The sequence below is a fragment of the Excalfactoria chinensis genome, chromosome 14 (assembly GCF_039878825.1).
Source record: "Excalfactoria chinensis isolate bCotChi1 chromosome 14, bCotChi1.hap2, whole genome shotgun sequence".
Taxonomy (NCBI): domain Eukaryota; kingdom Metazoa; phylum Chordata; class Aves; order Galliformes; family Phasianidae; genus Excalfactoria; species Excalfactoria chinensis.
In genome coordinates this window covers 7,700,594-7,724,237 of record NC_092838.1, presented here as the reverse complement: position 1 = coordinate 7,724,237, position 23,644 = coordinate 7,700,594, and the positions used below count along the sequence as shown (strand labels likewise).

At 35.6% G+C, this 23,644-nt stretch overlaps 1 protein-coding gene across 50 annotated transcripts in view; it reads left to right on the top strand.

Annotated features, from left to right (window-relative positions):
• Window positions 1-23,644, top strand: part of RBFOX1 (RNA binding fox-1 homolog 1) — a 584,605-nt gene that overhangs the window by 517,713 nt on the left and 43,248 nt on the right. For 39 of the 50 annotated variants that reach the window (XM_072349235.1, XM_072349278.1, XM_072349247.1 and 36 more), the window contains 2 exons: window positions 6,380-6,460; window positions 19,427-19,559. In XM_072349235.1, coding sequence (XP_072205336.1) covers window positions 6,380-6,460; window positions 19,427-19,559 — 214 coding nt within the window. The remainder of the gene's footprint in view (window positions 1-6,379; window positions 6,461-19,426; window positions 19,560-23,644) is intronic. The other 11 variants (XM_072349263.1, XM_072349261.1, XM_072349269.1 and 8 more) reach the window with 1 other exon arrangement.

Below are 23,644 nucleotides of genomic sequence, written 5' to 3'. Positions count from 1 at the left end.
TATATAAGCATGCACTTAAATAAGAACCCAAGAGAAGAGAGGGTTTTAGTATGTTTGCTAACGCTAATTCTCTTTGTCCGTGTATTAAAGCGTGCATTTCTGGAGTGTAAAAACACCTGGGATTCATTTAATCTTTCTGGCCTTTTCCTTTGAATTTAAATGACTGTTTGTAATACCTTGGAAACACTTTTCAGTGAAAGTGTTGAGATTTTGCAAAGCTGAATTATATGATTATCCAGCAGTTCTAGATGCTATGGTGAAAATTCATTGCACCAAATCTACAAAGTTTAATTTTCGTGAAACTTGTCTGTTTATTAATGTATAGATTAATTCATTTAAAAAAGAATTACATGTGCCTAGATTTGAATTTGGCCATTGACTTAAATGGGTTTTTTTCCAAATAAACATCTTCTCAACTTTATTAACAAAAAAGTTTAAATTATTTTCTAAATGCATAAAAATGAAATAATTATCCCCCTGAAAGGTATATGTTCCTTTTCAAAGCATAAAACACATCTGCAACTGTTGTTTCAGAAGCCATGTTAAAATACGATTGTATAACTGGTGACAGAGATGGGTTTCAGTCTGTTTGCTTCTCAGTAATGTCTTCTTGAGATGAAGGTTTTGAGCTTTCTGAGAATCATCCTGACTTATGAGATATTCCACTCTGACTAGTCTTACTTAACTACGTAATTACACAGCAAAACCAGACGGACCCCATAGCTGGTGTGTCTAAGTTAGTTTTATGTTTTGTTGCCATTTTTTTGATTTTTTTTTAAGTTAAAAATGTTACAAACAAAAGAAGTTTTGTTACTTTTATATACATTGACTATATTATATGTATATTTTATGCGGCCTCAGACAATTCCTCTTCCTCAGTGTGGTTCATACAAGCCAAACTGTATGATGTAGCTCTGGAGACTGGATGTAAACCAGATGTTAATAGCTACTGCTACTGTCACGCTGTATGAACAGCACAGTTAGCCTTAGTTTGCACTGCCTGACCTGAAGCCTCAGCTCCTGTATGCATGGAGGTTTTCTCTTGAAATTAAAGTTGATACTGTAATTCAAATACCAATCATGGCTATATACAAAGAGTACTGTCTTAAAAATCTCTCAAAGGATAATTTAAGGCAAACTACGAGGTAATTGGTAAAACTCTTGTTTGTTCAGGACTGAGTGGGATGTGTGCAGTGTTAGATCAGGTTGTAAATTAATAAAAATCAGAGGAATAAATCCTTGTGATTAAAAGGATAACGAAGAGGGATCCCTGAGTTAGGATGGACAGTCAGGCAGACAGACAATTTTGAAACATAACGTGATAAACTAATAAATGAAATGTGAAGTTAATACAGTTAAGTGGAGTGGAAAACAACTCTGATGCGTGCTAAACCTTGATTACATTTGAAAATTAATGCTAAGGCAGTTTAAGTTTATGTTGAGTCATATTCCAGACATATAGCTCATGTCTTCTCTTTTCTCTCCTACATTTTCTTCTCATTCTGGGGCACAAGATCAAGAGTGCCCAGTACATTTACATTTCTATTGAATTTCATAATACTTACAGAGGGTACTGAGATTTCAGTTGTTTATCTGCAGAGCTGACTGAGACAAAGTTACATTCTACAGTGGGACACAATACCCAGTACTGCTGTGTCAGGTTTTCTTTGTGAAAATGATCTGGGGAAAATCCCCAAGCATAGAACTGCTTACAGTGAAAGGTGGGTGTTGGGGAAAGTTTGGATGTGTTGCTTTACCTTGTTGTAGTGTTTTTTTTCATTCTCATGAACTTCTGAAATCTGACTGGGTTGGGGAAGTAATAAGCTCACAAAATTCAGGATTATACCCAGTGATTCTTTTTTTTTTTTTTTTTCCTCTTTTATATTCTCAGCTATAGCTTGTCGTTCAGAGTTTTTAGTATATAAACAGCACCCATCAGGGTAAGCAAATAGAACTGAGAAATTAGTAGTTTGCATCTCTGCATCTAATTGCATTAGATTTGCATTTCTGCCTTATCGATTTACTCAAATAGGTAATTTACACAGAAAATAGTGTCTTGATGCAGTATGAGAGGATAAAGCATAAACACATCTACTCGTAATCCCTCCAGGGCTATGGAAACCATAGTATTCATGTTTGTACAGAAGAGTTCCAGTTTCATTTGTTTGTGATTTAATTCATATTGCTCCCTGCTCATCAGGTTATCAGCGGAATATAAGTGTATTTCTATATTCTCATGTATCTTATTTGGAGGACAGTGTAATACAAGCTCAGAATTTGTATTTATAGTTCAAAATTTCTCTTGTGTTTTTTCCTCAAAGTTAGAATGAACCCAGATCAAGTTAAAAAAAAACAATGCTGACCATCATTTATAGATGTTTTAGTCTGCTAGGGGGAATAGAAAGATTAGGAGTAAAGATCTGACTTTCAGAGGTCCTGAAAAGCTTCAGTGGGACACATCTCTCTGTGTATGATCACAATGAAAGTTAACTGAATGTCAGTCTATGTACCTGAATGTGAACATGCTTGGCAGGAAAGTTACACTTAATGGGCAATAGTGACAGTACTACTGCTTTTATAGGATTACACAGTGCACTTCCAGCTTTAGGTATTTCATTTTATTTTTGTGACAGTGTGTGAACAAAGGTTTGCATCCATATCTGAATGTTAAAATTCAATAAGAAGCATAGGGAAACTCTCCATGGTTTCTAGGTGTTTTGGTACAAGCAGCGGCTGAATTTGTGCCGGTTAGTTCCTGCCTTTTGATTACAACACAAGGAACGTGTATGACTGATTAAGCTTTGCTTTGTTTCTATTTGGATAGGGTGTTTTTTTGTGATTGCTTTACATTGTGGAGCAGAAATATTACAAAAAAAAATATGCAAAATACAGCCCATCTTTATTAGTCTGGCATGTTAAAGAAAATAGCAACAAGTCAGTCACGGTGCTTGTTTCTAAGTTGGCATTACTTTGTCTCAGACCAAGAATGCTATGGCACAATCTATGGCTGCATGGGTAATCTGTTCCTCCTTAGTGCCTCAGTAGTGCATGTTCCTTTCATTTTTTCATTGATAAAGCTTTAAAGCAATGTTATGGGGCAGAAAAAGGATGCTGGCATGGGATCAGGGTTTGAATGAATTTGCCACTTGACAGATTCCATTCTATCTGTAATGTTTTTTTCCAGACTAAGACACTACAGTACATAGTGGTAAGTGATCTAACCAGCTGCGTGTGGCATGTCAGGTTCCAGGGAAGGAGAGCTGAAGCTTCATATATGGACTATATATACTACAGAAGGGAGAGGTGAGGAGAAGGGGATTTGAGAGAATCTCAGATAAAATTCTTAGCAGAGCTACAAACCTTGTTGTTTATCTGGTTTGTAGTTAGATGATGTAGGAAACATCTAGCCCCACTTAATATACTGGCCAGTGAATACATGTAACAGGAAAGAGAGGTCTGTTTCCCAAAAGCAAGGAGTAATTGGAAGGATGACTGATGAATAACGTTTGTTGTGAAATGCACTGCTGTTCCCTGAGTCATTGCCTAATTTTATTGAGTGTTTTGATGACACTCTGAGAGATCATAATAAAGAAACATGCACTTTGCTCAGATAAGGGATGGAAGGAAATTGGAACAGAGTTTCTACATGAAGAGATTTTGTAAAATGTCTTAGAACATCACTGCTCCCCCCCAAAAAAATGTTTTTTGCCTGTTTTTACAAAACTCTGTGTTACATACAACAAGGGATGTATTACATATTAGAGTATGTATAGAATCAAATTTCACTGTTCTGTGTAGATATTACCAGAAGGCAAGTAAGCATACACTGGTCATTCACAATTGAATGTATTTCAGGTTTATTGTGTAATGTAATTCAGATACTGATTGCACTGATTTACACTTATTGTTGAAGGTAGAAGGAAAACAGGGACCGGAATGACTGAGAACTAGCACAGGGACTAAATTGATCTATATACCACCCAGTTGTACTGGAAGAAAGAAAATAAAATGAAGAAAATGAAATAAAAATTGTTGAATTTAAAAAGCAGTGCAGCTTTTATACTGGAGCTATTAATTAAAGTTCTATGACAGTATAGATAAAATATGATACAAATATTCTTGTTTATGTTTTAGCAACCAACTTGGTGCTTGGTTGCCAAAAGCAGGAAGACAGTCCAATTGGTAAGAGTATAATAAATATGTATAATTAAGAGCTTATTTACCAAGGGAGCTGAGTGTGCAAGAGATTAGAGTGGTGTAATCTTCACAAAATCTCCTTGTATGTAGTAGACTTAGATTTTGTGTTGTAAGTTCTCTGGTAGCATGGATGAAAAAAGCACCCATTTTAAAGCATTTCATTATAAATAGACCTAGAGAAAGGAAATATGGACTTGTATGAGATGGCACCTGAGACATTTTAATAAGAATGTCAACTGTGAAAGTCATAACATCTCCAGCTGCACACCGTGGAGAAAGTAAAGTTTAAATCTGATAGATAATATACATGAAATATAATCTTCTGAAAACCATTAGCATTCTGTACTAAGTATACTTGATGTCATGATACTTAAATTATTTTTAAAACCTAATGAACATTACTATTTTTGATGGTTCCTTCCCTTTTCTCATTTCACTCCGCTGGGTGAACTCATGCCTCCAGTTCACACTTTCAGGCCTCTGTTGCAGTGCATATTTTGAAGCATCTCTATGGTGGCAGATGCATCCATATTCCAATGCATACATACCTACTGTTGTTCATCTGCCAGTCTGAAAATTGAGATTGCCATTGGAAACTATATAGATGTACTGTCCTTTACTGTATAGCTTCCAGTAATACAGATAGTTCTTTCTTAATAATTAAAAAGCCACATGTGTAAGAAAAAACGAACAGAAGACCTTATTTTGCATTTATGACTAGTATTGAATGGCTGAAAAGATAGCAAAAGACAGGGGAAAAAAAAGAAAAAGGCAAGTATCTCCAAAACCCATTAATAAAGTTTATACTATGGTCTGAGAATGTGAAAGCAGAACGTTTCATGAGATTTCTAGTGCTCACACAATTAGCTAAGTTGTTGCAATTACCAGAATATTGTTTTTTTTTCCCAATATTCTGCATATTTCCACCTTAACTGACAGCTGCAAGTGACAGTTGAAAAAAGGGTTAATGACAGATAAATATTTACAGACTTGGTCTTGAAATAAATCAGGTGTGGTTGCTGCATGTAGGCTGAGGGTTGCTCTTGTTAGATGAGCCACTTCTGATCTATTGAGTTACTTTGCTTGCAAGTCAATGCATGACTTCTCTTAATTGTATCAGGAATTTTCAGGTAAATTTAATGTATTTGGAACTGTGTATTTCACACATTCTGGCAACTTAAAGTACATCAGTGTATGGTCGTATGTTTGTATTTTGTATATATGCATATAAATATATCTGCAAAAACAGATCCATCACAGCCTGCTCCTCCTGGAGGTGTGCAGATGGAGAGAAGGTTTTTTCCTACCGTGAAGTATTAAATTAGACAATCTGTTTTCACATAAGAATGCTGGGGTATAACCACAGAGAAAGATGCTGAAATAGCAAGGTGCTTGATTAATATTAAAACAAACATAAAACAATTCTAAACTTAGTTGATTTCTTCAGGATGAAAATGCATCAAAGAAGAACTGTTTAAAATTGATTTGTTTATTACTTTTGCCTTTTTTTTCCCCTTTTTTGATGGTTTTCTTTTTTCTGTTTTTCTCTTAATCCTCAATCCACCTTGTATACTGGAACGTAGAATTTAAGTATTTCTCATTCATGCAAAGAACGCTGAAATCTTCACATGTAGAGTCACATTTTGGTTTCTCTCACACCAGTGCTAATTTAAGTAATATAACTGAGATCATGCTTGGTCTGTATATATGAGCTTTGCAGTTTGATTTAACTGTTGTGCTTGCTCGGTAGCCTCTCATCTCAGTCTGAGTTTGGGGTGAGAAGCAGCAGTTGGGTGGAGGGTGGGAACTTTGCAGGAGCTCACAGCTCCTGAGGCAGCCTCTGCTTTGGAGATGTAGGGCAGAGAGGGAGAGAGCAGCTGCTGCAGGGTGAGGGACTGGGGCATGCTGCTAACAAACACAGCTTGCGCCAGTTTCCCCATGTGATAAAGAGTGTATTTGGATTGGGGGGGTTGAGGGGGGGGATGTCTGTGTTTTGCTTTTTCCAATGTAAAATTTTACATGCTTACTGGGGCTTTTTCTGTTTCTGTGAAATTAAAGGACGTGAAGTGCCTCTGCTTCACTGCACTGCTTCAGTTACGGCTTTATTTCTGTTTTGAGATAAAACTGAGGTTTAGCTTGAGTGTTCCAAAACCAGATACCACTCTCTCTCTCTCTCTTGTAGGCAGGGTGCTGCTGTGCCAGGCAAACCAGGAGGGATCTCCCGTGTACAGTGCCCCCAGTTCACTAGTATACACATCCACAAGTAAGCTAGTGTTAACGGCTGTTATTTTTTTCCTGTTTTGTGACAAAGGACGTTATTATGAATTAAGCCCCATTATACTGTAAATTTTCCGACTAGCTCTTGTTAAGGTAAATGTGGTATTTGTAAGCATGTGTAAGTAATGTGAACGGTTCACTCAATGTTTTTACTTGCATCTTTGTCCTATAAGAATATTTTATGGGAAAAAAGAAAAAGCCTCTGTATTTTTCTGTAGAAGATGAAGTTGTGTTTCTTTTTCCTTCTTGGCCACAACTTTGATTTAATAAACAAGAAGTCTCACAACATGCCAGTGCTTTGTTTGTGTCAAGAAATAAAGATAAATTTGAAGTTTTCGTTTCAAAAAAAGAAAAAGAAAAAAGACTGTGCAGTACATCTTTTGGATAATATAAGACAGTGCCATAAGAAAAATAGTGAAGACAAGGTGAGACAATATTGCCATCAGCCAATATTTATGTACAAAACTTTGGATTATCAATGTCTCCTGTAAAATTCTGATGCAGAAGTAGATCCAAATCCTGAGGATGTTTTTGTTGCATTAATTGCACCGCTGATGCCCATTCCAAAATCTAGTCAGATGAACAGGTGTCTGGCCACATGACGTAGGAAGAGTTGTGCTTGTTAATAGATGAAACTCTGCAAGTAGCTGAAGATGAGGAAATCACTATTTTTCATGTAGTGACCTTTTAAATTATCCATGGAAGCAAGAATTGCTGATTAACAATCAAAAGAACATATTTTGCTTGTTGCAGTACAGAAGTTTCTTCTTCCCTGCTGCTTGCTGAATTAGGGTGAAGAGCAGTATTTTTCTGTGTTCTTAGCAGTTCTCTGTAAGTAATTGTCTGATTTAATAGCATTACATTATGTAATCTTTATGAAGATTGTATTCGGAATACTGTCCTGCTCTTTTAAGGCACTAAAGCCTTAAAAAGCAGTTATTTAATTTTATTAATTAAAACCAGGAATGAGATCAAAGGAGTTCCAAAGTGGCCATCTCTGCCGTGATGCAACTGTCTTATGGCAAAGGCTATGAACAGTATCACCTCTGGAGCTGTTGTGTTTACAGAACAAATATGGAACCTACTTTCAAAATCATAGTAAATTGCAAAATACATTAAGTTGTATAAATGAGAACTGAAGTTGAATCTCTGTATGTTTCTGTATGCTCTGAGAATGTTTTGTATTGTCACATTTCCCAAGCAGAAATTATTTTTATCTTAGTAGTAACACAGGGGTGAAATACATACCGCATAGATCAGTAGGGGATTCATCCCTACAGTATATCTTTTGTATATTTAATTTTTATTATTATTCCTTTTTGATTGAAATGCCCCAGGCATCTGAGATTTGTTTTAAAGAAAACTATCCAATCATTTCATTCTTTTACTGTTAGGGAGCTTCTATGGGAGGAGAGGAGCAGTGTTTTTTATTTTCTGTAACATACTCCAAATAAAGTTTAGGATCCAAAGTTTACCTTGTTGTTCCTATTAACTCTCTGTGTTATATCCTAGCAAATTTATTTCTGGGTCTGCTGTTTACATCTTACAGTATTTCCACTATATTAAATCTCTGCATAGCCATTGAAGAGCTAGCTAAGCTCTAGACTTCACTGTTTACATTATTTCTCATGAGTCAATTCCTTTGAAAAATCTATTTTGCAGTGGTGTTCCTTGAATAATGATATACTAACAAACACCTGTTTATTTTCCATTATGCCAAATATATAAGTAAACAGACCTTGCCTATCTGGCTCCCACTGGGCAATATGTAATACATAGTTTCATAATAGAGATTGCCAGTAGTCCTTGCAGTAGAAATTATTACACTTTGTTGAATTTGTGTGTCTGCAAGTCATACTTTCTACTTTATTCATATAACAGTATTTCGTATTGCCAGAATGATTTTTCCCTCACAGGTCCACAACTCCTGTTGATAATGAAATTTTTACAATTGCTAATCTATCTTATTATTTATTTCTTCTAATTAAACAAGTTTCAATAAAGATGTAAAACAGTTCAAATTCAATAGGATTGAATTGAATGATCTTCAGTTTTCTCTCATTTTCATTCTTTTAATATTTTAATGATTCTCTGTGCTACATTTTTGATGCATATTTTTGACAGTGAATTGAAATCTGATAAATCAATACTAACATGTAGGAAATCAATATTTTTACTACTACTGTTCCATGTAGACAATAGAATGGCAGCCTTCATCTTTGAATAGTTTATTAATCATTTATGCTGTTGTTTTCTGTCTCGTTACTGCATTTTGCAGAACAACTTAGAGCGGAAGAATCAAGAAGTTTAACATTTATAATCATTTGAATGGAAGGGAAAGAGTCAGCTGAGACTTTTTAAGCTGAGAGGTTTGGATTTCATTAAATGCTTATGGAACTTGGGAATTTTCAGATATTTGGAAAAGGATACATCCCCACTCCTAGTAATGTTACCATTTTTAACTTGACTTTATGTCTTTTGTTTAAAAAATTGTTATGTAAAGAAAGAGTGGCTAAAGCATGTTGGTGAAATGTTTTTTTCTTAACTTGACTAGCTTTATTTCTCAGTTTCTTTATCCTTTAATTGTATTGCTCACTAGCAGTTTGTGATGGCTCTGAGCTCTTTTTGCCCCATTTCTTGGCTAGCCAGCAAGAAGAGAGTGTATTTCTTTGAACAGCACTTTCTCTTCTGGTGTTTTACTTGCCTAGGAAATATTTCATATATCACTTCATGTGTTTCCCAGTCCAGTGATTAGTTACACCTCTGAACATGTTGGGAGATGGTAACATGGCTCTGCTTCCTCCCATCACTTCTGGTCTTTTGCATAATACAGAAAGAAATGAGCTGTTTCTCTGCAAGTGGTGGAACAAATCAGTAGCTGTAGTCTCTCATGCCTCATCTGTTCTGTTATGCTGGAGCAGAAGACAGGACCTGGATCATTTTTTCACTTGCACATCTATTCTGGGAATAAATATTTTTTCATGTAGAAAGCGTAGATTCAGCGTGCAGATGCATTCATCTCTCTTGGTGGAACACGCTATTTGCTTAACTGAGATAATCAAAATGAGGAAAATCGGGTTCTCTTCTTGGCTGCTCTTGATTCCCATAGCAGTGAAGTTCTGAGAGGAAAACTGTTAATTACTTCTATAAATTTCTTCTCTGTCATCCTAATGAAGAATGAAGAAAGTCCAGAGAAGGATGTAGACAAGTTCTTATGTAGGAGATGCATCTGGGATATGAGGATTAGAGTACTGTGCCTCAACTTCAATAAAAGTATGAGTTAAACTGATATTAGCTTGGGTTTACATTTTCTAAATGTTAGATTTGTTTCATATTCAGTTAGCATGTCTGCGGGCACCAATATATGCATGCTCTTTTTTCCACACGTTCTTTTGTTTTGTTTTGTTTTGTTTTTTGGAAATACTCTATGTTAAAGAAAGAAAAAATACAAAATTGCAGAAAGAAGATATTTATTTATTCCAGTTTACCGTACTCAAAGGGCAAATAAAGTTGCTAGCCTACTTTTTAATTGATTTGATTAATAAAAATTTAATTGATCAAAATTTTGCGAGAAGTGCTGGTATAATCCAGAAAATATGATTGCCGTGGTGCAAATGCTTGTAAATCTGTCCCACATTGTTCTTCTTCTCTAATTGTAATTGTCTGATAAAAGTTCCATCAGTTTCTCTAATTAACCTAATGGTCTAAATGAATTTCCAGATCACTGGTTATTCATTTCAATATAGAAAATGCCATTACTTTGAGTTTAATTAATACAAAGCAAGTTTGCAATCCATTGTATCATTAGAAGACAATTTTACTCTTTTAACTGTTTCAATTATGAACATTTTTTTTCTCTTGTTTTGTCCCACGTATGGATTTGTTTTTTTTCTTCTCTAATTATCCTATTTTCTAACACTTATGATTGAAATATTTTAAACTCGTCACTCTTTGTGTCGCATCATCAAAATATCAGTGTAGATAATTTTGCTATTTATTTTTCAACTATTTTTTACACAGAATTCAGTCAGTGCTAAGTTCATAATCCCATGATATACCCTGGAACATCATATTTGACTAGATATTCCTTTCATGGTAATACATATGACAGATAAGCACTCACAAGAGAATACTTTTGCTTTGCATCAGACAGGTATTAAAACAGTAAACTGTGTTGCCCTGGGATTTTGGCTTCTGAGCAACCAGAAAACAGCAAGGCAAAGCTGAGAAGTTTTTGAAAAGTGGGAATGCAGTTCTCTTAGGAAACTCTCTGGAAACCTTTTGTCCTGTAGTTTTGTTGTGGTTTTTGTTGTTTTGTTTTACAAAAAAAATATCTTGAACACTTAAGTTATTTACTGCCAATCATTCTGTTACTTTAGTGCATGCATTAGAAAAGTTCCTAAGGTGTCCCAGTAATACTTCTGATTCAGAGTTATTCCTTAGGTGCTAGAGAATAAGGAAAATCTTAGATGAAAAATTACATCCAATGTTTTGAACTTTGCTTCTGTGTATATGCTCAGTACTAAAAAGACTTATGACACAGATGACCAACATATTTCCTTTTGAAACATACATACATATGTTTTCCTTTGGGCATTTTATTTCATAGGTGTATAGTTGAGGGTTTTTTGATATGTGTGTGTAATAGATGAGAAAATCATAAATACTAAGTGTAAATACTGCATCTACTAGTAGAATTTAGTCAATTTGAGCATTCATTATGCAATAGAGTTGGAATTAAGTAAAGCCTGTTTTATCCAATGTTTCTTTTGATTGTTCTCACTTTAAAGTAGTCTATTTGGCATTTGAGTATTAGTCAACTAGCTAAAAAAACCTCAGTGAAACTATTTTCATGCTTTTGGCTTCAGTAAAGACCTTCCAGATTTTGTTTTACTGTGCCATTGCAAATAAACTTTGATATTTATGATATATTCTGTGATACTTACAGTAACAAGGAGATTACATGTGAAAAACAAATTTTCGGAGGGTTGTTTGAAGCAGAATCACTGGTAGAAACATTCAGCTTGTTTGTTTTTTCAGATTTTATCTCTTGTTGATATGTGATTACATGAAAATATTAATGTAACGATGATCCTGTTGTGACATTCTCTTGAGATTCCAAGATACCAAAGTTTAGGCGCTCAGTTGATCTATCTATTTCAGGGTTTTGTTTGTATGACACGATTGACCATATCGGATCCAAATGGGCATATACTTTATTGTCATGATTGCAATTATGAACCTGTTTTGATTTTATCATAGTTTCTACTAATGTATTTCTTGTGGTTTGTCATGATTTTTTATTATGGATCCTAAACTAATTAATCTTATAAAGTGAAAAGAATCAGAAGTAGTAGCATTGAGGGTGCCCTTCTTGGTCTATATCTAAGATACTGTTTAGTGCATTTACTTGAAAGATTAAACAAAGAAGGTGTCAATAGTAAGCAGAAAGAGAAGTTTCCTCAGAACTATTCATGTTTCTCAGTCCCCTGCTCAATTATAGAACCATAAAAGGGTGAAAATTCATACATATATTTCCAGAGATAAATGTGGATATCAGCTTTTACTGAAGTATCTTCAGAAGCTTTTTAAGCTCTGATTTAGCCCAGTGTATTAAATCAGGGCTCATGTATTGAATAAAGTTGCATAAATCTGAATGTAGTGTAACTATATGCAGGGAACAATTCAAGGTTCAGTTGACCTTAGTTGTCATACCTGATGTTCATTCTGTGTAATGAGAACAGTGTCCTTATTGTTTGTTTGTTTGTTTTGTATTTGTAAGGCCTGTTTCTCTTTCCAAATTAGCTTTACCACTTTTATAATATTGATTTGGAATGAAATTGTTCTAAATATGTTCACTTGATTCCAAAATCAAGTGAATTATGTCGTACTCCTAGTTTTCTACAACACTTGGATTTTGCAATCCTTTTTCAAGCTTTTTCTGCTTAGCAAAAAGGACTCTCAGAGGCCCTCATGGTTGTGAAAATCAGCATTTGTGCTGTAATGGAGACAGGCGACAGCAGTTCCACTTATGTCATGTGTAAAGTTTTCTAATCAGATTGTAAAGTCATAATGATTGTATTTACTTTTAACATCACAAATATAACACAATTTGGGTCGTTTATTGTATAAGGCCTTTTATGTTTCAAAATTAAACGTTTTAGGAGCAGTAAAGCTATTTATCCAGGCACTTTCCGCTTTCCTATAGGAAAACAATTTGTTTCTTCTGAAAGGATTTTCATTTATACAGGCTGCTGTTTATTTGAAAGTAATCTGCTTCAAAGGAAAAAAAACAGTATTTAATTTGAACGTAAGCCAGAGGTTGAAATATGGATTAATATTTACTGTAAAATATTCGCAGAAAAATCTGTGAAACACATTGCTGAAATATTCAAGAAAGCAGTAAAATAGAGAATATGAGTCTTACTGACTGTCATTTCTTTAGCTGAGGAATTCAGTAACACTTCAAACAAAGCGTATCATTCACATGCCAAATAGGTGCTGCACACAGAGAGGTAGTTCCTCTGTATTTCTAATAAAAGGACAGAGCATCTGTACTGAGAATATTGATAAATGTTGCAGTTTTCAATATAAATACAGTTCATTACAATGAAATTATTTTATTATAAAGAGTTACAGCAAACAGTGTAGTGGGTCCAGAGAAATTACAGTAAGTCATTCTGTCCATAAGTCGGAATGGTAAGTTCTTTTGCAGATATGAATTTCCCTTTAGAAGGAGCAATTGGTTATATAAACTTTCAGTGAATGTGGTGATAGTTGGCTCATCTTCTCAGAATCTTAAATAAAAACATTCAAAGATAGTACAGGAGGACTGTAGTTGTGATTAATGCAATGAATTATCACCGATGCATTGTCAGTTAATCAGATAAATGACACATAATGGATAACAAATCCTATATTTCTGTTTATAAAACAAAATTATTCTTAGAATTTCCAGTGAGCTCTGTCTTCATTGACTGCTGTTAGTATTTTATTCCCCTTTCTCGTGAGATGCAGATATAATACCTACTAAATACCATTAATTAACTTCTGACAATAGCTAAGATGAAACTTAAGCAAATGCCTAGGCTGGAGTGAAAAATGCATTTTCTGAGCCTCCTTGAAAGCTCTGAGTACCCTTCTGCTTCCTGATAACAATCTGCCTCTATTTCCCCATCTTGACCTTCTTTGTGTGGTTGTGTGGTTGCTGCTTTTTTTAAAAACAGCTTACTTTACTAGCTGAGAAAACCATTTCACTGGGCATTAGTATCTAGTTTGCTTCCTGTGCCGTTTTTTCTTAGTGCTTTTACAGGTGTCTATTTCTTCCAGTCAGCAAAATAATGTAAGTGGCATTGAATGGGTTCCTTAAAGTGCTTTTCTTGGTGTTACATTACAGCTGTGTTTCAGATGGACTTCTGTTGTGATCGTAACATCTTCTTGTTGTTTTGTTGGTGTTGTTGTTGCTGCTGTTGCTTTTTGTTTTTATTGGTAGCACTGCTTGAAATTCCTGTTATGGCATTTTCTGTGTTCTGCATCATTCTGTATTGCTATTCTGTAGCTGCTTTTATTATAGCTGTCCCTTTTTGCTCCATCAGCATTTTAAAGGGTGACTGATAAGTCATCAGTGAGATGTATTGTGTTTATCCAGCATTTGTAAATGTGGAGTTCATTTCATTCTTTCAGATTTATTTTTTGGTGCCTTGTTCCTCATATTCATTCTGGTGTTAATCTGCTTAGTGATGACGCAGTGTGTCTAAACGGGTACACTTAAGAGTACTGTAATGATAGTGACATACTGAATTGTATGCCACTGGTGTTTAGGGTTTTGCTTTTTTAATTTATACTCTATTCCACACTTGGATCATGGAAAATACAACATTTTTCATAGTGAACTGCAGATTTTCTCTTCTTCGAATATTACCGATCTTGTTTGACCAAAGACAGTTGGGAATCTCATTCGTGTTAAAGGGGATATGGCACTTGGCCACTGGCAGTACTTGTGCTTAATCTATCAGGACAATAAGACATTTAGAACAGCGAGAAATACATTTTGTGCTTTTTTTCTTTGCAACATGATCTATGATGTTATTTTACATGATATCTTTGGTGTTGAGTCCTGTTTGCAGGGTTCCAATGTTTCCTTAGCTTTGCATTCTATATTCTGTCCTATTCATTTTCAGTAGCTAGGGAAACATGACTGAGTCATCCTCTAAGCCGGCTGGAAAGTTGTTCATTTACAACTTCCATTTGACCCTGTCTGATCTGGTTTCGAAAAAGTCTTACATTAGTGTCACTCTGTTCCTTATATTGTTTAATATTTGTTATTAAATCATGTGTCTTAAAACCATGTTTTCCTCTTCCTCAACCTGAAATTCATACATTGTAAATATTTTTGATGTATTACTATTATATATATATATATATATATATATATATGATTGTTTACAATTTGTGATATTTTTTTGGGGGGGGGGGGGGAGGGGAGGGAGGTTACAAAAATGCTTGCAGAATCATTAAGATTGGAAAAGACCTCTAAGATCACCTACTCCAACCTTCAGCCCATCCCCACCATGCCCACTTGCCATGTCCCTCATTGCTACATCTCCCCTTCTCTTAAGCACCTCCAGGGACAGTGATTGCACCACTTCGAAGGGCAGCCTGTGCCAGCGTCTCACCCCTCTTTCTGAGATGAATTTTTTCCTTATATCCAACCTGAATTGACTTTCATAAGTAACTTTTCTCATCTCTCTTGTAGTTCTTCTAATTTCCCACAACCACATCCATTTTACTGCATCCCAGAAATGCTACTTATGAAAACATAGGGGACCTTGCAGATGTCAGTAATCAGGAACATCAGACAAATTATTGATCACTTTGAACATCTACTTTTGGAGATTGATCTTTAACCATGCCCAGACAGCTTTAGAAGATCTCCAAGGATCAAGATTCCAGAACCTCTTTAGATAATGTGTTTCAGTGCTCAGTCACCCTCAGCATGTAAAAGTTTATACAGAAAGAAGACAGTGTACAGGTTTTGCCATTAAGATTTTGCTCTAGGGCTTATAAATACATGACATACAAACTTGTTGGTACATATAGAAACAAATTGCAGTTTATTTATAGATTAGAGGTGAGGAAGAGGGGGGAAAAAAAGAAAAAAAGAGAGAGAACTGCACTATATATACTTAAAAGAGTTATAAGAAAATCTAGGTGTATATTCAGTGTGGGCAAGTCATCGTTGGTGTAATAGACCAATTGAATCTGGAAGCAAATTTAAGTTAAAGTAATCAAATATGAAGTCTTGTTTGGAACAGTTAGTTGTCCTCACGCAATGTAGCCTAAGATTAAGCACATTAAATAGGAAGTTGCTCTTTTTGTTGAAGTATCCTACACATGTATTTTGAATGCATTTGTTTGTGTTGATTATTTGTTGTGGGGAAAAAACCTTAGGAATCTTATTTTTTGTATATCTGAGGATGAAATAATGGAAGGAAAAAAGAAAAGAAGTGTCTTAAAGCAGCTGCAATACCAAGAATTTTCAGAAATATTTGTTATCTTTCAGGGCTATTTCAGTTGTTATCTTTCACGCTTCATTATCAAAAAACATCACAAAATTTATGTGAAATTTTGGGCTAATTCGGATTTGTCTGGAAACTTAATGCAGTAGTGTTGAATAAAGGGATTCAATTACAGTGTGCAGTGTTTTGTAAGTAACTGTCTTACATAAAAAGTTAATTAATCAGAGCTGTGTCAATTTCCTTGTGCCATGTCAACTTGCAGCAAGGTAATTAATCACTAATCGCCCAGCATGCAGCAAACTAAGGGACGATCCATGAGTCATTTATTGTTGTGGGGTTTTTTTCGAAATAAATAGCACACAGAGCCATGAAGAAACACATCTTGCCTTACATAATATTTTTATCAACAGTTTTGCATGTTGTAATAGACTGCAGCAACAAGCAGCTGTAGTTCAATGGAATATGAATATTAAAGAAACAAATGAGAGCAGATTTATAGGCCATTGCTTTTCTGTTATGTCAGTTTTGAGATTACACTGAGCAAATGAACAGTGAAAAATTACTCTTCCATGTGGAGAATGGTGATTAGACTTGTACATTAATTAGAGATTTTTGTTTTCCTTTTCAATGCATTTCAAATGAGAATGTCCTATAAGAAATTGTTTGTCCAAAATGCAGATTTATTCATTCCTAAACAACAGTGCTTAATATTGACATGTATTTTTGTACAGGGGTATGGAAATCATTGTTCCACTAATTCTGAGTAGGTTTCAAAAACAAACGTATGGTTTATATTTTGAATGAAAGAAATAGAAGGGACTTGTCATGCCTGTGTTTGTTGTGTATGACAAATTTCTTTTCAATTCAGTTCATTCACAATTGGATCCTGGGGATAATAATCTCACAGAAATGATAGGTGAAGAAAATGTGGTTTTAGTTTGGTATTACTAAGCATTGTGAAATTTATAAAGTGTTTTTTGAACTTAAAATACATGCATATATATATATATATATATACATACGTACAATTTTTAAAAGTTTCTTATTTTAAAAGCTGTGGTAGCTGAGCTGTCACTTGCACAGCAGTTTGGACTGTGCATTTAAATGCAAAGTTCTACAAGTATTCAGTCTAACATTTTTTACTTACTTAGTAAGTAAACTATTTAGTACTACTAAGACCAATGAAAAACTCACTTGACATAAAACATACATGAGGAAAAATTCCTGATTCTGTCTCAGCAATCTCAAATAATGATATAAATAATTCTGCTTGTCCTTCCTCAGCATATTGTCTATTATACCTCTTTATTTTTTATTTATTGTCCCACACTTCTGAAGTGTTTCCTCAGTGTGGGTTTTTCTAAACTGTGGTAATAATATAAATGTCTCTTCCTTCATTTCTAGCAGCTAAACTACCTTGCAGTAGCTATGAACCAATTTCAACGCGATGTAGAATTAAAACTCTTGATGTAAAACACTGAAAAATTCTTGATAACAGATGACCTGATGATTTGTGCAGAGCAGGAGAGATTAGGAGTGATAAGGGGTAGGGTAGATTCATTCATCCATTTTGATGGCACACCTTTCTTGAGGCATATGGCACATTCATACAAATTCAAACCACAGCACAAAAGCAAAGAATAATTGCCCATTAAAATGGCCATATATTTTTATGGCTTTGATACAAAATCTGCCCCCTGTTGTTTTTTACATCTGCTACTCTTTCATCCATCCCAAAGCTTTAAAACTTTAATACACAGTGTATAACCCTTAAGTATTATTTTACCAGGTTGTATTCCTCCTTTTCAGAACTGAAGCTTTATCAGTGTTCAGCCTTTGTTTTCCAAGGCTTAAGCTAAGTTGAGGTGTCTAGAAAGTCAACTGTCTATCTGTCATTTTTATTTAGGAGAAAATGAACAAACCCAAAGCTTAACTATTTTGGGAGAAAATAAGATTTGAATGAATTTAATTTGTGAACACAAAGGTGGTTGGCATGAAAGAGATATACCCCTCATACCTGTATGTCGTCTCTATATGAGATTGTTATTTACCTAAATTTTACCCACGTTTTAACAAGTTATTTCTAAAATTAGTTTACCTTTCAGAAACACTGCATTGTGCTGACCACATTTAATGCTTACAATCCAAACTGAAACTTGATTATGAGGTACCATGACAATATTTCCATGTCTACAAAGTATGCAGGAGACTTGGACAATTTTCAGTGTAATCATTTAAGTGCTTTTTTAATTATTATTATTATTATTTAGGCTGTAATAGAAGATTATTTGTATGTTTTTTGATAATTATACTAGGCAGCAAACAAGCACTTCTACTCTTTTTCATTAGAAAAAGCGAAATTGTGTTTCCATTGTATTAACTGCTTTTTTTTCTTGTTACAGTTGCAGCACCATTCACATTTGAATAACATAATAACCAACTATAGAACTGATAGGGACTATTAGATGAGAACTTAAATTGCCTCTTTGGCTTATATTTGATTACATAACATCCTTAGAGATGTGGATTTTGTGTTCTTTTTGTTTATATTTATTTATTTATTCCCCCTCCCGCCCCATTTGTTTCTTTGTTTGTTAAACCTCCTGTTATTACCAATAACGAGCAGTTGGAGAAATTTCCCTTTTCCCTATCTCAGGTCAGAATTCCAGACTTCAAATTACTTTGTTAAATTTAAGCTACTTTTATTTAGAAAAGGACTCTGATGCTTCCTAGCTGATAGTCAGACACATTTTCCATGCGATTATATTAGCATTTTCACTGACTGAGTTTCAGTAGTTTGGCACAGAGGCACTAAGGCGGGTTGACCTACAAACTGGAAGTCATTAAATCCTTACCCCTCCTGGCTACTATATTCATTACTTTGGGGGCTGGTTGATGCTGCTTAATGCTTCCTGATGGGAAAGACCTTTTCATAAAATTGTTTTTATTAAGTCCATTATTCAGTTGTGTTCCAGTGGTGTTACTTCTGGTTATTTTGGGGTTGAGGATATTAAAAAGTTGGTAGCAAAATAAATTCTCTGGTTATTGCATGCTCCTAACCACCTGATTTCTCACCTGGGATAAAGTAGCATCTTCTTTTATTTACTGAATTCAAATCTAGGCTGACTTGATTGTTGGCTACATCAAACAGCATTGTTTTTATTAATGAGACTCTTCCAGGGAAATCAGACCTACCTGTGTTAATGCCATCTAAATTCCCAGCTTGCAGTCTCTTATTTGCATACAAAAATTTTGTGTAAGACGATGAGGCCCCTGGTTGAAAGACTAATATACTAAGTTGACAACCCTGTCATCCAATGAAAGACCATGCTTTAATATAGGCACAAATGTACTGCTATGCTGCAAGTCTTTTACCTAGTTTAAAAACACGGGACTGACCTGAATATTTTATATTTCTCTTCCTTTCTGTGCAGTGCCAGGATTTCCCTACCCTGCTGCAACTGCAGCTGCTGCGTACAGAGGTGCCCATCTAAGAGGCCGAGGTCGCACAGTGTACAACACGTTTCGTGCAGCAGCACCCCCTCCTCCAATTCCAGCCTACGGCGGGTAAGGAGATCAGCCTCTTTTACCTAATACCGTGAATTTCCAAAGGCTGCAAACTGTTTGTGGTGCATGCTGGTCGTGTCTCACTGCAGAAACCAACACAGCATGCAACCAATCCAAGAATTGGAAGTGGTGCACCTTGCACAGAGTATTGAAAAATGACTGTAATTTGTACTGCCATGGTTGGTGGCCTTAAGCATTTGAGGTGTCACATATTGTTATGTAAATGCTCTTAGAAGCTGAATGCTCTGAACAGAGAAATTGTTTCTGCTAAAGATGTGTTTTTGATGATTGCAAACATCTGGTTATTAAGGAGGTTGGATCAAGTAACTTCTTTTTCTTCAAATCATCCACTGAAAGTTGTCTCTGTACTAAAGGCTTACTGTTTTCTTTTTGTTTTTTGGTTTTGTTTTTTGTTTGTTTTTTTACGGTTGTCTTTTTAATTACAGTTTTAGATTTTCTAGTTGATATTGCAGACTGCTTCTTTAAGGGTCACATGCATTCTGTTTAAATAACACATTAACATTCCACTGTTAGTGACCTACCTTTACTAAAAGCAACAATTAAGGAACAAAAGAGAGAAATTCATAGAAATCATTTTTAGAAAATCAATATTATCTTCTGTTATTCAGAAGTGTAAAAGCATGGTATATTTCTGAGGGAAAGAATGGAGAAACAAACTGTAGCTCCGTAAATGCTGATAGAATGGTTTTGTATGGTGCCTGTGGTCTTTATGAGCCCTAGCAGTGTCAAAATGTTTTCAGCTATTGAGAAATCAGTAAGTTTGGTAAATCAGTAGGCATGGAAGATCTCTGGGTAAAATACTAATTTTGTGGTAAGAGTTTGTAGTAGATATGTCAGTACTTCTCTGCAGAACAGCCCGATCTTTCTGGACGGGAAAAGGGAGGTTTGGAAATTCTTGGAGTGAAGGTGATTTCTCTCTGCCCTCACCATAATAATGCTACACAGCTCATCTGCTCTGGCATTGGATATCCTCCTGTAAGGAACCTTGCAGCACAGTATGATGCTGAGACCCTTTAACATAAGAGGCCACATAAGGGTGGTCTGTGTTTGTTGTGTTTGATAAACCTATGTTTTATAGTTTAGTTAGTACAGTGACTCAACAGGAAAAATTAAATTTCCAAGTGTAATACATACATATCCTCAAAAACAGTACTGATAAATTCCAGCATTTTAGATACTAAATTAGATGCAAACATTGTGAAATACTGTTGAAAGCTAGTAAGTGCTTCGGCATGAATCTGCAGGATGGTTTGACAATTAGTTTGGACAGATCTCATGTGCCTTCATTATCTGTCCTTAAACTTGGCTTTAGAAGGAGCCATGCATTCAATCAGGAGGGAAGTTAGATTGTTACATTGGCATAATGACCTCCAGCTTTCTGAGTTAAGTCATCAGTCATCTAGGAGTCTACTCTGCCATCCAATACGTTGCCCAGTATTAATTAGAAGCAATCTGACTGCAAAATTTTTCAATTGATAAGCTAAATAGAATCACAAAATAGTGTTCAGGTTGGAAGGCACCTTAAAGATCATCTAGTTCCAACCCCTTGCCATGGGAAGGGATTTCACCCAGCAGATCAGGTTGTCCAGGGCCCCATCCAGCCTGGCTGTGAATACCTCCAGGGTCGGGACATCCACATTATTTGGGGGCAGCCTGTGCCAGGTCCTCAACCCTATCTGAGTAAATAATCTCCTCCGGACATCCAAATCTCACATTTTATTGTAAAACTATCCCTTCTCCTATTGCTACCTGCGTGTGTTAAAAGTCTCCGTCCTGTTTACAAGCTCTATTTAAGCAGCAGAAAGCCATAATGAGGTCTCCCTGGAGCATTCTCCAGGCTGAACAATTCCAGTCCCTTTAGCCTTTCTTTGTAGGAGAGAGGTGCCCCAGCACTCCAAGCTCTTAGATGTCTCTTCTATGCATTCAGTCTGTCTCACAGCAGAGCCACCCGTGGCCCACAAGGAGGTGCTCAGGCACCAGCAGTCACTGCACAGCAGCCTTGTGGCCCTTCCAACCACCCTCCACTTGGCTCTTTGATCTGCCAGGCCCACCATAGGCACTCTGATACCGGCCCAGCTGCACAGGGGAAATGGTGGCCGCAGCCATCGTCTTCATTTAGATAGATTTGAGTTCAGAGGTTAGTCAAGTTTATTTTTCCTTCCACCTATAGCTTAAAATAGCACATTGATTTCTGACACATAAATTTACATCTTTTGTGATTTGAGGATCGGGACAGACCCTTGTAGTTCTGTTGCACTGCTCTGCAGTTGCATAGATGATACTTTTTTCTTTGGCTTAGTGTGTCATCTGCTAGTAACTTCATTGATACAGCAGTCCCATTCTGAATTTCTTTTCAATACTTTGTTCTGTGCCCACTCATTATGTATTCTGACTTATCAAAGCAGCCAAAAGGCAAAAGGAATCCTTGATCAATGAAAATAAACTGTAAGGATTTTGTTTTCAGTTACAATGGAATTAATAGTCGAGGAAAATTACAGAGAAAATAAAGAGATCATAGAGAACGAACCAAGGTATGAAAGGAAGCAAACAATACAGAACATCATTTGTTGATAAGAAAAATGGAAAACTCTTTGTCTGCTGTTTTGCAATTAATTTAGTAGCAAGCTTTCATTTTTCACTCAAGGAAGCAGCACTGCTTACAGCCCAACAGTTTTATGCAAAAATATTTTCAATGATAAAATTGTTGCCCCATGCATTTATTTTTGGATAATATTATTTAATTTTACAGTAGAACTCAACAACTTATAGTTAGAAAATACAATTTCCTTTTTAAAAAGTACCTACCCATAAACACAAAATGTAAAGCTGATTAGAAAGCATTTTTTTTTCATTTTCTTCTATTTCTTTAATCTTTGACAGCTTACATGAAATGAAATATAATAAGTGATCTGAAATAATCTTTTGCACACTGATTTCTTTATATTCAAAAGTTTTAGAGCTGTAACAGAAGCATTTTCAAATAGGAAATCAATGGCAAAGCTAGGAACTTGCGTTTTCTTACCAGTCCTACAAGCTTGTTATTGGTGGTTATCTCAGCTGCACTGTCTCAAGATTCCCTATTGCTATTCCAGCAAATACAGCACACTTTTTAAGTCTGAGGAAAAGTGGTAATACAGTTGTATTTAGAACTGTTGTTTTCTTATAAATCAAAAGACAGCTTATGTGCTTTAAAACACAGTTGTCCAGCCTTTTGGCTTGCCTGGGATGCATTGAGTGAGGAGGAATTGTCTTAGGCTTGTTGGTGTTTTGGTTGTTGCCAAGTGTTATTGTGTGCCCAGGGCTGGGCCAGTCCACTCAGCAGGGAAGAGATGCCGCCATGATGGCACAAGGCAGGGGGCAGGCCACAGCATGGGCTGTGCTGGGTCATATGCAGCCTGTAGGTCACGGATTGGACATGTGTCATTTTAAAAAGAAGTCTTGATCTTTTCCTTTCTAAGGTAATGTTATTTACGCGGTGTCCAATAACAGTCTAAGAAACGTTCTAATCAATCAGAAGCTGCTAGTACAAGTACTTGTATGACAGATTTTGGATGCAGATGGTGGTCCATGCACTGCCAAAAGAAAGGAGAAGGAAGCAGGATTTGTTTTCTTTAGCACACAGCTAGAAGTAAGCAATGTGATTTTGTAACCTGTAATTGCTTTAGAACACTGCTGAAGCTAGTAGGTCAGCATTCTTAAAAATCATTTGCCAAATACTAAAACATGATGAGTGTGGCATTCCATCTTTCAACAACTGCCAAGAAAAACTAGTGTCCAGCACTGTGTGTCTGCTTGTATTGCAGTTAAAACTAATGAGAAGCCCTTCTCTTCCAGCATCATTTGCCTCAAGGTCTTCAGAAGTTTAGTATGTGATGACTGTGCATCCTTCCAACCATCTAATTCTGATGAACCTAATGGAGAAGTAGCTGATATCTTCATTTCTGTTTCTTTCTGTGGGAGAAGAGGGAATAACAATATGCTTTTCTCTCTTTCATGTTTCTGGGTTAGAGGCATAATAACAATCTCTTGTTATCTGAAGATTTTTTTTAGTTTCTGAAGAAATG